The sequence below is a fragment of the Alligator mississippiensis genome, chromosome 5 (assembly GCF_030867095.1).
Source record: "Alligator mississippiensis isolate rAllMis1 chromosome 5, rAllMis1, whole genome shotgun sequence".
Taxonomy (NCBI): Eukaryota; Metazoa; Chordata; order Crocodylia; family Alligatoridae; genus Alligator; species Alligator mississippiensis.
This window is the reverse complement of record NC_081828.1, coordinates 170,914,289-170,930,575: the sequence shown is the minus strand read 5'-3', so window position 1 is coordinate 170,930,575 and position 16,287 is coordinate 170,914,289. Positions and strand designations below refer to the sequence as shown.

General features: G+C 44.5%; 1 protein-coding gene across 3 annotated transcripts in view; it reads left to right on the top strand.

The window, feature by feature from the left end:
- Positions 1-16,287, top strand: part of UMAD1 (UBAP1-MVB12-associated (UMA) domain containing 1) — a 151,745-nt gene that overhangs the window by 6,732 nt on the left and 128,726 nt on the right. For 2 of the 3 annotated variants that reach the window (XM_019498043.1, XM_014603239.3), the window contains exon 2: positions 9,882-10,011. In XM_019498043.1, coding sequence (XP_019353588.1) covers positions 9,930-10,011 — 82 coding nt within the window. In that variant the 5' untranslated portion in view covers positions 9,882-9,929. Of the gene's footprint in view, positions 1-2,990; positions 3,254-9,881; positions 10,012-16,287 lie in introns of all 3 variants that reach the window. The other variant, XM_059728974.1, reaches the window with a different exon arrangement.

Sequence of the window (16,287 nt, the reverse complement as noted above, 5' to 3'; positions counted from 1 at the left end):
ACACTCTTCATCAGGCATTGGAGAAAAGATTGTAAAAGTTCTTCTGGGTAGAAATGAAAGTTCATATTTCATAGGATTTCACAGAGGAGTCAATAGATGGGAAAACTCTGGGCAGTCAGTTCATAGCTGATATGGAGCCTCTCACTTCTGTGAGGATCTGTGATGATGCAAATTACCTTGAAACAAAGGCAGGAGCAGGATCTCAGGTTTCAGGTGGTCACAGTTGCTTCCTGCTTGGGAAAATATGAAGATTTCATTAAAAAAAATCCGCCAACATTCAATACCTTCTATGTGTCAGGTATCCAGGAGTATGCTTTTCAAAAGAGAGAGAGAAAGAGATTTGAGAGGTTTTCTTCTTACCTGTGTATGGAGCTTTTAAACCAAGTAAAATGCTATCACTCCAATTCAGTGAAACACATCTGAAACTAATTTCAAAAGTGTTTTATGTGCTTGTTTTTGTGTTGGCTTTTGTAGTAGGGTCATGTTTGGCTTGAGTTCAATAATTGTGTTTAGTCTAAATAGCAGACAGTAACAAGCCTGCTGTCTGTGACTTTTTTTCTGATTTCTTCACCTTGTGTCATGTTTTCTATCTATGAGGGTAGGTATTGCCTAAGAGCAATTTAGAGTGTACCAGAGAAAAAAAATGGCAATCTCATGTGAGACTTCTAAGTGAATTTTACTCTCTCACTCTTTCGAACCCTTAGGGTAGATTGCTGGGTAGGTGAAAACTTTAATATCAGTGGAGATTCCTTCGAGGAATGTTTATGAGACACTTTTAGGGAGTGTTTTTAGTAACATTTTTCTTTTAAAAAGCTGTGAACATGTTCCACTTTGTACCAAAGTGGTAATGGATCAAGGTACAGTAAGAGTTCTTAGTTTTTAAATGAATGCATCTCGAAGGAGAAGTGGACAATTTAAGTTTCCAGAAGCATTAGGGCAGTGATTCTCCCAACCTTTTTAGACCACAGACCAGAAGTGACTGCAGACCGGCAAACTGCAGACTGGCATACAGCAGACCGGTAGCCAACCCTTTTTATGAGTAAGTTGAATTTTATCAGGGAAAAGATAAGTCAGTATAAAAGAGGGTTGGCTGCCAGTCTGCCATATGCCAGTCACTTCCAGACTTCTGGTCCAGAAGCAAACCCTTTGCGGTTCGGTACCGGGCTGCGGCCCAGGGTTTGGGAACCTCTGCATTAGGGAATTGCACAATTGTTTTTCAGAATAGTAGGGTTTTTTTAAGCCTGATTGTTTACATACACCTTTCTCTCAATATTTTATTATCTTAAAGGATGGGCTAATTTAAGTCACTTTCCCCCTGCCTTCCACAAGTTATTGTTTTGGTTTTTTTTAAATCAGATTTTAAATCAAAATCAATTTAAAAAGTTAGTTTTAATGCTATGTTAGACGCATGCACATGAGTCAGTTATGCAAATTAATCTGTTTTTAAGGTGCAACTAGTGGCATAACACTTATCAATATTACAAGTGTGGGAGTTAAGGCTTTCATCCTGCAGCAACATTTACATGGATTCAACAAAATGTGTGCTTCTAGCATCAGGGGCCATCACATCAAATGTTTGGGCCATCACATTTTTGTAACTTAGAACAAAATATTTGTGTTAATGAAACATTATTTAGGCTTTCAATAAATTTAATGGTTGATTATTATCTTCTTTTTAATTCTCATAAAACTTTTAAAGGTGAGAGCTTAAACACACATTTAGCTGTCTAAGGCTAGAATTTTTAAAGCGTGTTGGAATCAAACTTTTTAGGCTCCTAAATAACTCTACATCATTGTAAAAAAATCTAGGCTAGTGGTTCTCAACATTCTTAGACTTGAGGCAGCCCTTGGAAAACGTCAACTTCTAGTTTTCAGCAGTGGCAGCAGTAGCCTGGGAAGGGTAATTCTTCCCTTCCCCTCACCATGTCCACTACAACCCTGGGTGCTCAGTGAGCTTGCAACACTTTGGATTCTGATTTGAAATCTCTGTGTTTATCTTGTGAATCATGTTTGCACACCTAACAGTGTGGTACCCTGCAGACCTTGAAAAGATCTCAGGGTACCATAGGGTGCCATGTCACCCTTGTTAAGAATCACTGATCTAAGCTAAGTGCCATGGTGTCACAAGCTCCACTGACTTCATACTGGAAACACTGATGGAATAATAATGCATCTTAGTTGAAGCCCTTTAACAATTGGGAATTACAGAGGTTTGCAGTATTAAGATGGTGGTGGGGGGGTTGCAAAAAAGTCTACTTATTATGTTTCAAGTGCTGTTCACAGAGTAAAGATAATTTATTTTTCACTCTGAGGGAATGTGTAACCAAAATCTCTTTTAAAGACCCTGTAAAATCAGAAATTCTGTAAATACTGGAAAACTAAGATATATAGAACACTTGTACTTTTTCCCCGCATGGTAGTATAAAAGATGAAGGTAAAAAATATGACCATGCAGATTAACCAATTTAAATAATAATGGATTTAAATACTATTCCTTTAAACACAACTTTTATTAATCTGTAATTGACTTTTTTCAGTAAGTTTTGCATATTGATGTTAGTCATATCACAAATCTCACTGAAATACATTTTAAACTGCGTCCCCCCCCTTCCCTGTCACTATTTCAGTTTAACAATTTATATTTTAAAGCCCATTTATTCAGAATTGAAACTATTTGTTTCTTTAAAAGAAACAACCCTCCCCTTTTTAAAGTTCTGTATTCAGCAAAATTAAGTATATGAAAGTTAGGAAATAGCCAATTTATTGTTGCCATGCAACTTTAATTATGCCCCTCCTACATGCATTGAATAATATGTGATTTTTCTGTGAATGTGTGTGGGGCAGCTGAGATGATATTTGTTAACTGCCTTTGCCTGAAGTGGGGGGAATCAGGGTTTTCATGGCTATCCTCATTTTGGTATTTTCTACCTTCCAAGTGCTTGACTGCATCCTAATTGTTTTTAACATCTTTCTGGTATGTAATTTTCTAGTTATCTTTAGAAGGAAGAAAAGGAATTAGAACAAACATTAAGGTGCTCTGGAATAATGCCTTCTTCATGCATCATCACCGACATCATAATCATCATTGTTAGCAGAATAGGAAACCTGAACCCTCAGAACTGTAGCAAGACTTCTACCACTTGAGCTACAGAAATGGCAGCATTCATTGTAATCCCCTGGGGGCAGGGAAGACATTAGCTGCTGGCCTCTGCGTTGGCCTTTGTGTAGGGGTTCCTGGTGTGTAATTCAAGAGGTAAAAATAACTTTCTATTTTGTTGATATTCGTGGAAATGAAAATGTTAATATTTTTCTAATGTGATTTTTTTTTTCTTTATCCTACTTCTCTTCATAGAATATACAAGGGAGAGAAATAAATCAAGATCCAGGAGAATAGCGTTCTTGATTTAGACCTGTTAGATCAATAGATCTGGTTACTTTCTCATGCAAACTAATATAACTCTTCTTGACACTAAAATAATTACTTCCATCTTGCATCAGTTAAAATGAGAGCAGAATCTGGCCAATACCACTGAAATATCCCACAAATTAATTATTTATGTATTGACATATGCCTTTGACTCCTAAGATTTTTTTACCATATACTGTTCATAGAATTCCAGACAGCTAAAGGTTACATTTTTATTAATTTTTTTTTATCTGATTTATAGTGGCCTTTGGTAATTCTATAACAGCATCATGTAATAGGCTGTTTGTATGTGATGAATAATCAGCATTTAATGGTCAATAAATCATTGAGGCCAAAAACATTTTCTATTATTACTAAAAATATGATAGGTGTCATAAAATAATTAAACCAGGCTTTTCTCCAAACACTTAAATGGCAGTGGGCTCCCAACACATTTTCACTCTCTTGGCCTTCATACTTCCTTTTGAAAAGAATGACTCCAACCTAACTTAAATCTAAAGCAATGGATTATACTCCACTTGTATGCATACCCAGTAAGCTTCGTGTTCCAAGTTGTTGCCTCTTGCTTACACTGTAGCAAACTCTGCTTATCTGCATCTCTGTTAAGTACATGAACAATTTAAGTGCTCCTGGCTTCTCCCTCCACTTCTTTCAGCCCTGCTCTCTGCTTTTGTAACAGTGTGCTCTGGTTAATTGCATACTAAATGTAACTCTGCCTCATAGTTTCATAGTGCTTAGGGTCGGAAGGGACCTAAACTGATCATCAGGTCTGACCCCCCTGCCCCTGGCAGAAACGAGTGCCAGGGTCATAACACCCCAGCCAAATATCTGTCTAGCCTCCTCTTGAAGACCCCCAAGGTAGGACAGAGCACCACCTCCCTTGGGAGTCCATTCCAGAGCCTGGCAGCCCTAACTGTAAAGTAATGTCTCCTGATGTCCAGCCTGAACCTCTTTAACCATTTGTGGCCGTTATTCCTAGTAATACCCAGTGGTGCCTGGGGGAACAGAGCCTCCTGCAATTCCTGCTGGTCCCCCCAGTGAGTTTGTAAACGACCACCAGATACCCTCTCAGCTTTCGCTTGTGGAGGCTGAATAGTTTCAGGCCCTTTAGCCTATCTTCATAGGGCCTAACCCGCTGCCCATTGACCATGCAAGTGGCCCTCCTCTGGACCCTCTCAATGCTAGCCACATCCCTTTTGAAGTGCGGCTCCCAGAACTGGACGCAGTACTCCAACTGTGGCCTGAGCAACACCACATAGAGGGGAAGGATCACCTCCCTGGACCTGCTTGTGATGCATCTGTAGATGCATGATGAGGTGCGGTTAGCCTTAGTGACTGCTTGCATTGGTGGCTCATTTTCATCCTGGAGTCAACAGTGACTCTAAGATCCCTTTATGCCATTGTGTTGACAAGAAGGGTGTTCCCCAGCCTATAGGTGTGTTGCTGCCTCCTTGCCCCACAGCTTTGTGTCGTCAGCAAATTTGGACAGTGTGTTTTCCACAGCCAAATCCAGATAGCTGATAAAGATGTTGAACGGTACAGGCCCCAGGACCGAGCCCTGGGAGACTCCACTGCACACATCCCTCCAGGTTGAAAAGGACCCATCCACCACCACTCTCTGGGTGCAGCCATCTAGCCAATTTGCCACCCATCTGACCCATCAATGCCGTGGTCACTTGTTTTTTTTGTTTTTTTTTTTTTAGGCAAATGTTATGGGAAACAGTGTCAAAGGCCTTCCTAAAGTCCAGGAAGACAACATCCACTTTTACGCCCTCGTCCAGGGACTTTGTGACCTGATCATCAAAGGAAAGCAAGTTAGGCAGGCAGGATCTGCCCTCCATGAACCTATGCTGGTTGCCTCTCAGCATTACCTCCCTGCCAGGCCCTTGCAGATGTGCTCCTTGATAATTTTCTCAAAGGTCTTCCCAAGGACTGAGATAAAACTGACTGGCCTATAATTGCTGGGGTCCTCCATTCTCTCCTTGTAAATGAGGACCACTTTGGCCCTTTTCCAATCCTCTGGTACCTGGCCAGAGCCCCATGAGCACTCATACAGCTGTGCCAGGGGACCCACTGTGACCCCCTCCAATTCCCTCAGCACCCTCGAGTGAAGAACATCTGGAACTACTGATTTAAACACATCCAGCCCCTCCAAAAGTTCCCTAACTAGGTCGCCCCTTACCCTAGGCATGGTGGTGCCTCCTCTGGGTCCATCCGTAATCGTAGTGGGGGAAATGTCCTGGTCCCTGTTCAGGAATATGGAGGCAAAGAATTCATTAAAGAGGTCAGCTTTTTCGTTTGCTGCAATCACCAGATTGCCAAGCCTGTCCTGTAGGGGCCCCATGTTACCCGGTGCCTTCTTTTTACTCCCTATGTATTTGAAAATGGACTTTTTGTTATCCCTAATCCTGGTCACTAGCCCTAGCTCCATCTCTGCCTTGACCTTCCTAACAGCCTCCCTGTAATCATGAGCAATGGAGATGTAATCCTCCTTGGTGATAACCCCTTGCTTCTACTGTTTGTATGCCTCCTTCTTACCCCTCAGGCATTCCTGCATGCCTTTGCTGAGCCATGGGGATTTTTTAGCACTCCTGCGTGCCTTGGTGTTCATTGGGACTGACTCCCTTTGAGCTCAGAGGATAGTCTCCTTGAGGAACAACTACCCATCTTGGACTCCCATCTCATTGAAGCTCCAAGACCCTGATGCCTCTCTTACTAATCTTTGTTCATTGAAGTTGGCCCTCCTGAAGTCGAGGACTTTTGCCTTACTGCTTGCTTTCACCACCCTGCGCTGGATAGTAAATTCCAGCAGGCAATGATCACTGTCGCCCAGGTGGTTGAGTACCCGCAGACCCCTCACCAGGTCGTCGCCTGTGGCGAGGACCAAGTCCAGCAAGGCATTTCCCTTGGTGGGACTGTGCACCTCATGGGTTAGGTGGAGGTCCTGTATCCCAGCTAGGAACCTATGTGAGCGGTCAGACCTGGCTGACTGCTACTTCCAGCAGATGTCTGGGTAGTTTAGGTCACCCATGTCAACCACTTCCCTTGACTTTACAGCCTCCATGAGCTGACCTGAGAATTCCAGGTCCAGCTCGTCCCCCTGGTGAAGCGGTCTGTAGTAGACGCCCACTTTCAAGTCGCTTTCCCTATGACCCCCGTGAATTTTTACCCAGAATGCCTCAGTTTGCCCCTTCTCTGACACCATCCTGATCATTGAGGATGTGTATTGCTCTTTAACATAGTGTGCTACACCCTCCCTCCCCCCTTTTTTCCCCTACTCTGTCTCACTTGTACAGCCTGTAGCCCTCGATGTTTACTGCCTAGTCATGGGTAGAATCCCACCAGGTCTCCGTGAGCCCCACTAGGTCTGAGTTTTTGCTAGTTAGCAGGAGGGCGAGTTCCTCCTGCTTATTCTCCATGCTTCAAACATTTGTGTAGAGGCATTTGAGGCCTCATGTAGGTGCACGTGCTGCCCACTTGTTCCTAAGCCTGCCCTGGCCCCTGTTACTTACCTGGGTACTACCTGCGCCTATTTACTTCGTAACTGTACTCCATTAACTGGACATAAGAAATAACAACTCTGATTATATACCCTTCAGCCCTATTGTCTCTCTGCAAGTTTGTGTACATACAGTCAAGCCATTACCTTTCTCTAAAAGTGCAAAGTTTCAAGAAGTTAAATGAATAAAGGATAGCAAACAACAAGAATGCACTCTTTATAGAAAACAATGATTAAATTGATGCATCCTGACCAGAGATTTAAATCATGGCTTATTCTTCTTTGATTTCCAAAAAATTGGCAACTGAAGAAAGTTTGATTTTAATTTTTTTTATTCAAATTTGGTTTTCATGTTTACAATAAATGTTTTTTTTTTTCAACTTAGGACACTCTAATACAGATTCTGCCTTTTTTTAGATTTAAATTTTATATATTGTTTTGCTTTACTAAAAATATTTGTAGCTGCTCTAGTATCTGATGCTTACAGAGTCCATCAAACTGTAGTACTAATATAAGTTACTAGATAATCACTTTAATCATCCCAAAAATGGAGGCACCCCCTGGGTGAAACAATGTGGTAGCTTTTCAGGAGCACACATCAATGTTACGTAGCAGTACAGGGAAGAAACTGGTGAATGCTCTACTTTCCACTCAATACAGTTGATTGGGTAGAAAGCAAAAAACCAGGTAGTTAAAATATTCTCAGCAAACTCACAAATAACCTGACTGTATCTAGGCAAGCTTTGAGGCCCTTGTTTTCTCTTCTTTATTATTTTCTTTAATAATTATGTATAGGGACCTACTGAATTCCAGGCGGTGGCTGTGGCTGCCACTGCCCCCATCCCTGATTTTGTGTGTAGAACTTTGGACCCAGGCAGCCATTTTGTGGGTGGAGCATGGCAGCCTTGCCCCTCCCCCCCCCAAATTCCTCTGATTGGCCAAGTAGCCCTGGTGGCTTTATCCCTAACTGCTGATTGGCTGTGAGGGCTGCCTGTCATATGGCCCCACACTTCACTGCTGATTGATGTCATGGGATGGGGCCACATGGCAAGCAGCTCCTGCAGCCAATTGGTGGTGGGGTGGCAGCCATCTTGCTGGCAGTCTTTTGAGCAGGCAGTCCCCTCCCCTCTTCCATGCCCCGATGGACTGTCAGCTCCTGGGGAGCCAGCATTCTATTTTCTGTAAGTTGGTGGGGGGGTTCCCCTGAGGATTTTGTTGGCATTGCCAACTGTTGTGGTTAATGCTGGATTTCACAAAATCGCAATTTTGATAGGTCCTTAGCCCTTTGTGGCTATCAGTGGAGATGTTTAAGTTGCTTATGAATAGTTAGAATACATTTCTTGCCTTAAAGTAAAAAAAATGTATCAAAGCAGCTGTTTAGCTGACTATTAAAAGTAATGTTGTGTGCTCTTGCAGCTATACTGAAAGTGGTGATTCACCGCTGTGGGCACTTTAATTTTGTAAAGCTGGCCATTTCTCACTTTCTAGTGCATGGTGCTCTGCTATTGAGAGTGCACTAAATTTGTTGCTTATTCTGTGGTGGGGGAATTAAAAGTTTTACTGGGATCCCACTTCTTAGCAGGAAGAAATTTACATTTTTATTGGATTCTTGCCTCTCAGTGTAAGAAATTTGCATATCACTTGGTTTCCAACTTTGTGCCATAAGTGCATCTGCTTATCTGTCATACAGATAGTATTTGAATTGATGCTCTATATCTATGTACGTATAATGTATTTTTATTAGGTGGTACTTGGTGAAAATGAAATGAAGTCATCAAACCAAGGAAACTAAACTGCATCAATACTTCTTTTCACAGTAGACAGGAGAGAACATTTTAAAACACAAACATTTGTGTAGCAGAAAGGCTCATTTTTGCTGTAAACCAACGTAAGCCAAGCTGTTGCTCAGAATTAGTTAAATTGGGAAGATAAAGAGGGTGATCTTGTGAACTTGCTCAATTTAAATGTGCATTATTCTTGGTTTTCTTTGAAAATGTTGAAAAGTGAGATTTCTTTTTACACAGGAACCTTTAGCTCTGAGCATTATTTATTAAATGCTTTTTGGATTTTTTTTTGTACCGTATTAAATCTCCATGTTTTACATTAGAATTAACTGTTATAATGAATAAAGTTTTGATAAAGACCTGGCTATCATTCCATTTTTATAAGACCTAACTGCTCTTAAGCTCTTCAGAATTGCTCAGATGCTGACTCCACATCTTAACAATCTTGAGTGGTTACTTGAGCATCATGCAACTGGTGTATCTGAACTTCCTTTTAAAATATAAAATATTTTATATTTTATATTTAAGGATATATATTTATATTAAATATATATCCTTCATTTTTCCTTGATTTGCCATAAGAGTCTTATAAGAAGTTAACAACTACACAAAATCTACTTGGTCATTATCACTGTAAAATGTTCTATGATTTAACTGAGAATCATTGGTCAGCTGCTGTTAAACCACAACTAAACATATTACTGTGTGAGTTGCTTGTTTAATTTTTGAAAAATAATACATCAAGATATTTGTGCTATTCTGTAGGAATTCAGATTGAAAAACAAATTATGCAACTGGGGGACAAGTGTATCTATTGAGGACTAACTACCTCCTGTACTTTGAATTTAACTAGTGTTAACTATGGTGAGAATGCATGTAACAATATGATAATGCATGCCAAAAACAGTTGATTGGATTTTACTTCAGACTTCCAGAGAAAAGTCAACGCTAAGCACTATATTTTTGAGTCCAGATGGACAGTTTTTCTATAGCCTATGAATGACTAAAGATAAATAGTTGTTTTTATAGTCTGCTCTGTGGCTTTAACTGCTGTGTGAATTATCTAACAAAATCCATCCGCTTAATATGGTAAAACCTTCAGATCTAACGATATACTTGCAGAGTTGATATTTGTGTTGGTAATTTACCAAAATGTTTTTCTTCTTTGCAGTTACCTGTGGAGCTTTCCTTTTAGATAAAGGCTTACAGAAAAGAAGATATGTTGAACTTTTTCCGAAAAAACCAGGACACTAAAAAGGTGTCTGTGCCAGAAAGAGAAGTAGATGGATTTGTTTTTGTGGGTAAGTAATTGTAATGTAATATTGCTTTATAAGATATTTAACTTTAAAATATTACTTAATTTTTAGAAAAAAATATGTAAAACTGAATAAGAAACTAGAAATTGGCTCTTGATGGATAAGAAAAAATGTTAAAAAATGTAGTGAACACTTGCATGCGTGGTTGTCTATGGTGTCGGCCCAAAATGACAACAAGGTTAAAACAGTATTGGGGGGTGTAGGATTTCCTACATTAAATTAAATTAGGTTAGTTAAGAAAAGTCCAATTACGACGGTGCTGGTAGATGTCATGATGACATCACATGTCGGTGCCTCAGTGTTCGCAGCGGCTCCCTTTCCTTCGGCTTGGATTTACGATCGTCGTGCGTCTTGAGCTTTGGACCTGTAAGGGAAAATTTAAGAGCAGTAATTTTGTTCTACGACACTGTGTTTGTGTGGAGGTGTGAGCGGCGAGATAACCAGTTATGGTGAGCTAGGATTTGTTGCTGTTTTTCGCCTTCATCGAAGCACACGGAGTAGGTATTCGGGTACAGTTCTGCGCTGATGATTTTTCCTTTGTATACTCGCGGATGCGATTGGTGTGGGTGTGGGATAGTGACCCAGACAAGTTCGTCCGGTGCGAACTTCGGGTGCCATGGTTCTGGGTGTCGGGGGGTAGACTTATCCCATAGGGTTTTGTCTGCATTGAGCGAGATAAGGATGTCGTGGTTTAATTTTGTCCAGTTTTTGTAGGTCCCGCCTCCCTTTAAGCGCAATCGCTCCTTATAAAGGCCAATGTGTCTTTCTACCACCCCATTGGATTGGGGGTGGTATAGGAGGTAGAGATGCCAAGTGACGTTATGGAGGTGGACGAATCTGTCGAGTGCTGCAGAATTGAACGGTGGGCCTCCGTCTGATTGAATTACGTTAGGGGGTTGCCAACTGGCAAATGCTGCAGTTAGTGCCGATATGACAGCTGCGGCGTGACTTTTCCGTAGTGGGATTACTTGAAGTTGTTCTGTGCCAAGGTCGATGATAACGAGTCCTTTATTTGGAAGTTTCGCGCCGGGCAGGGGTCCCAGCAAGTCCACTTGCCAGACCCTTCCGGGTGCAAACTGAAGTGGGTCTAACGCTCCAATTTGGTATTTCGTTTGGTGGCATTTTTCTTTGGCACAAGGGTCGCAAGCTTGGGCTACCCGTTCCCAATCGGTTCTCGACCCATAGGGGGTATGATTGTCTGTGGCTGACTGCCAGCGAGTGTGGCAAGCTCGTGGTCCAGGGTGCCCCCAATGGTCGTGGAGCCAGGTCAGAAACAGGTCTATTTCACCTTTTTGCTGTACTTGCTCAACAGCTAAAACAATGTCCGTGCGGAGGGGGTCTTCCAAGAGTGTGTCGATGACCTCATGTACTGGGTCGGTCTCGGGCTTGTGTGACTTGGTGTGTTTGATTAGTGGGAGAACAGTGAAGGTGGACAGCGTATCGAAAATGTTTTGCCAGATGTCTAAGTTTTGCGTTGGTGCTCCTGTACCAGTAACAATTTTGTAAATGTATTGGGAGTCAATTGCGATCACAGGGGTGGGAAGCGTCCCGTTGTGGTGCTGGAGGCAATGTTGCACCACTTCCTTGAACCCTAGCAGTTCATTCTTTTGGGCCGAGCTGTGTCCCGCGTAAAGTTTTGCGTCGTGGCAAGGGTTGCAATAGAATCCGTAGCCCCCGTCACCCTGAGTTGTGCTGTCGGATGCCATCCAGGTGGGGGCTGTCGTTCCGTAGAGGACAGGTAAGGTACTTTCTGTAGCGTCCAGGCTGGGTGTTAGATCTTTGCATTTCCAGCAGTGCCAATGGTAGTGATGGTTGAGCACTAACGTGTTCCAGGTGGATGGTTCTCCTTGGAACTGCGGGTCTGGCCTTCTGGCGCTTAACAAGGGCAGGAGGGTGGTGCCGGACGCCCGGAGTGTCCCATGTCCATGAGACAACAGTTCTATAAGTTGCCCTGCCATCAAGGTTTTCCCAACAGCTCCATATCGGTGTTGAGCTGCTTGGAGGGTTCGGTGGGAGGTATAAGTTAATTCACCACGAGAGTTGTGGGCTGTAGCCCACATGTGGCTGGCAGTGTGTTCTAGAGTTACTGTCATTGGATCGGCAAAGTTGAATGCGTGGAGTGGCGTTGTTCTAATGGCCGCAAGGAGTTTATGGAGATCTTTCCCGTCCCTCTCGGTCCAGGGCGTGAATTTTTGAGACTTGTTGCGGATTTGACGTTGAAGTTTTGCAAGTATGGGTAGGTGGGCTGGGGTGACATGGTGTCGGTACCAATTGAGATACCCAAGTAATTGCTGGAGTCGGGTTTTGTCTGTTGGTAATTGTCCCTCCAATGGGCTGGTGTCTGGGCTTCTGTGGGTTACGCCAAACCTTATTTTGTCAATGAATTTGGTGCCTAAAAACGTGATGTCGGCTGTAGGTTGTAGTTCGATTTTCTTAAGTTGACTGTCCACCCTTTATCGTTGAGATGGGTGACCAGGTTGTTGGTGACTTTGGCGACTGCTTGCCAGGTGCGGCCCATGATGGCGAGATCGTCGACGTAGCTCCAAATTCTTAATTCATCTTGGCCGGGTAGAATGTAGGAGGTGCGAAACTCCTTTAGCGTATCATTCATGGTGCCTGTGGCTAACGCTGGTGCATTGCAGTATCCCTGCGGGCAAACTGTCCACTTGTACATGGTGCCATTGACACACATATTTAGTGCCCCCTCGACATCGTTGATTGGAATGGAGAAGAACATGTCTTTGAGATCAAGAGTTGTCCCAACCCACATGTCCTTTTGAAATTGTGCCATCTCATACAGGCATTGGGGTAGCGTAGAGGGGTTAGGTTGCACGAGTGGTTGGCATCGCTTGTTGGCCTCACAATAATCCACCACTAGTCGGACTTCGTTGGGTTTTCCTGGTTTCGCAATTCCCCATCCCGGTGAGAGGCGAGTACTGGCTGTTATTGGTCTGATGCACACTTGTTGTTCGAGGCGCTGCAGAAGATCGATTAGTGCCCCCTTTAGGGAATCCTTGGTTGGGATTGGTTTATAGCGCCATGTAGATGTATTGCAGAGCGTGGGCTGGTGTTGGTCAGGCCCGGTTATAGAGAGTGGGAGGGCTTGCAGTATTTGCTCCTTTAGCTGAAGTGCCTTGATGCCGGGAATTCCCAGGATGTTAATGCCCCCTAGGACCGCCTCAAGCGCTTTGTGGTAACCAGCCACCGAGAATTTAACCTTTGCAGTAGTTGCTGTGGCATTTAAGCCTTGTACCATGATGGTTTTTGTGGTTTTCGTATGAGGTGTTGATGGGGTTATAACGTTGACTTGGGCCCCTGTATCGAGGAGGAAGAAAACTTCACGCCGCGTTGTTGGATCGGTGGGGTCGTAAACGATGTGTTTGGTTTAGGGGCGAGGGTCTGTGGTGTCGGGTTTAAGGGTGCTGCCGCCGGCCCGACCGGCAGCAACTACTCGTTTTTTGGCTTTTCAGTATACCTAAAGCCCAGTTCATGTGCCAGTTGTTGTTGTCCTGCGTCCCCTAGGACGCGTAGCTGTTGCTTGGTAAGCTTGGAGTGGTTCAGGAGAAATCCGAACATGGCTCTCTCTTCCGGTGTCCTCTGAGGTGGCAGTTTCGATTCCGGTCGAGGGTCGGGTTGATGGTATCTTGGTCTTCGGTACTCGACTGGGTATGCAGTGAGGCGGTTCGGTGCGTCGGCTGGGTCCGTAATCGCTGACTTCATGAGGGCGTGTAGCCGTGGGAGTTGGCTTAGGATGTTCCCGGCCGGTTGAGTGGCCAGCGGGTTGAGGAGGAGCCGAAGGGTAATAGCGCTCTCTCCCCCGTAAACCTCTACGCAGGCTTCTGTGGCCTCGAGAGTGGCTGGGACTGCTCCAGGATTTTGTAGGTGGTGGTGGGCCCACCCCCCGTTGCATTGGGCTTGCGTTAGCCCCAACTGATGTACTCTTGGGTTCCAGGAGCAGTATGAAACCCCTGTTATAGCTAACAGGAGTTGCTCTGCAGTGGCTCTTCCCAACCGTCCGTCATGCCACGCGTGAGATTTGTGATCGATTTGTCCTGCGACAAGGGACAGAAGCAGGATGTTCCAGTGAACGTTGCCCATTACCAGTGCTAGGTCGGTAACGTGTCCCCCGCTCCATGAGGCCTGACGGGTTAGGAAACAGGCTTCCTCTAGGTCTAATAACTCAGACCCGAATTCCACTACAAGGTGGCCCAGCCAGATAACTAGCATCTCAGCAGGCTTTATTTTCGATTCCCTACACAACTCTTGTAACTCAGTTCGATTGCGGGTGCGGTAGGTGGTGGTGGTGGTGCGGGTTACGCCTTGCAGGTCGGTTATTTGTTTGACCAAGGCTACGGGGTGAGCGGCTGCTGGGGACGTTGGCGTGCCCGGTGGGAGGGTCGGGTATAGGTTCCCGCTCGGTGGTTCCTCCCCATAATAAGGGGGCGGGGTCGTTGGTGGTGCCGCCCTGGGGGGCGGGGCCGTTGGCTGCGTTCCTGCCTGCTCTTTTGTGACGCCGCCCTCTTCCTCCTCCTTCTCTGGGCCTCCCGAGTACTTCTCCTTTTCCTCAGCGCCATTTTCGGGCGGTGGTTCGGGATTTTGCTGTGCCGCCATTTCCACGGCAGCTTTGCTGACTGTGGCTAGCTGGGTTTCTAAGTTCGCATTCTCGCGTAACAGGAGCGAAACTGTGCGGAACAGTATATTAATCATTTTCCCTTTTTCCCATTTGGGGCCTGCCCACCTAGTCACGGTGCGGCCCTCTGCTTCTAAATTTTCATGGAGCTGGGTGAGCAGTTCATGGCCGTGTGACTGGGGTGCCCGGGTCGGGCAGTTAAATTTGTCGGGGGGTGTTCCTTCCCCGCCCTCTCGTACGTGTCGAATACAGCGGGCAAACTCTTGGGTAGGGGTCGGGTTTGCCGTGCCTGTTGTTTTTACCTGCGCCAGGGACAGTGTTTCCACTTTGTCTGTGGTCGGTACATGACCCCTTTTCTGCACATAACACACCCGAAAGAGCTTGGGCCCAGTTGGGCAGCCCACTCCTTTCTGACTCCCTCTTCTCCTCTGAGGGAGAGGTAACTGGCGACCACATTTGAACTCCTCCCGCCTGCCTGATGATAGGCAATGTGCGCCCATAGGTCATCCGAGTTGGATGTTAGGCGCTCCCCACTGCGCCATGGGCAGTTCTTAACTAGTTCCGACTCCATCGCGTCTTCCCCAGATCCTGTTCGTGATGCCATGTGGTGTCCGACCGGCTTGCCGGGCTATGGCCGGGAGCCCGGAACGTCAGGTGGGAACTTCGACGAGTGGAGTGGAATTAGGCACAGATACGTATTGGTAAAATAGAGTGTTTACTTACGCCGCCGATGCGTGCAGTGCTGGAAGAAACTGACTTTGAAACGCAGTTACAACCGTAGCGAGAGCTCTTTGAAACAAGACGAGATGTTCCGTAAATGGCTTATCGAGCGCGCAGGGGAAGGGGTACATCAGGGAGGTCGGCAACGGGGAGTTGTTGGTGGGTGATCAGTCCGCCAAGTTTACTCCAGGACGTGTGCGGAGTTCTCCAACGAGGGCGGAAACTGCTTTTACTTTTATATAGTCAGTAAGCCAAGTGCTAGTTGCCAAGTGGGAATAATTTGTAACCAACCAATGGGTGGTGCGCATGGTTAACTAATCATGAGGACTTGTTAAAGTTTAAACAGGCATAGCCGTTGGATTTGGCGGGAGTTTTGCTGGGGATTTTCCACTGTGCCGTAGGCATTTAAACAATAGGTACTGACACCCCCTAGCTGCACTAAGACTGAATTATCTATTGTAATGTATGGGGATATTTTTACCAACCCCAACCCCCCACCCCAAACAAAACAAAACAAAATGTATTTTAATGTGAAATCATGGAGTAGTACAGTGCTGTCTCGTACTGTAATCTTTAGGTTGCAACCCAGTGACCTTATCTTATGTGCCTACGTTGGTTGCTCTGGCCGCTTTGAAACTTTGGTCTCTGTTCCATGTAACAATGGCATTTTTCTTCTTGCCTATTACATTTTTTTTTTTTTGTCTAAAAAGTAAATAATTGATTGATAATCTGCTAATCCCAGTGTATCATTGTCTGGGAATTTCTAAAAATAACTACATAAATGTAATTCTCCATATACTGACTTCTCCAGCTAAGAGACTTATGTTTCTGTTTGAGGTTTTATGACGGTACCTCAGTGATATAAATGTATTTTCTGGTTTTTGGTTTCACATGTTGTATTGCTATATCTT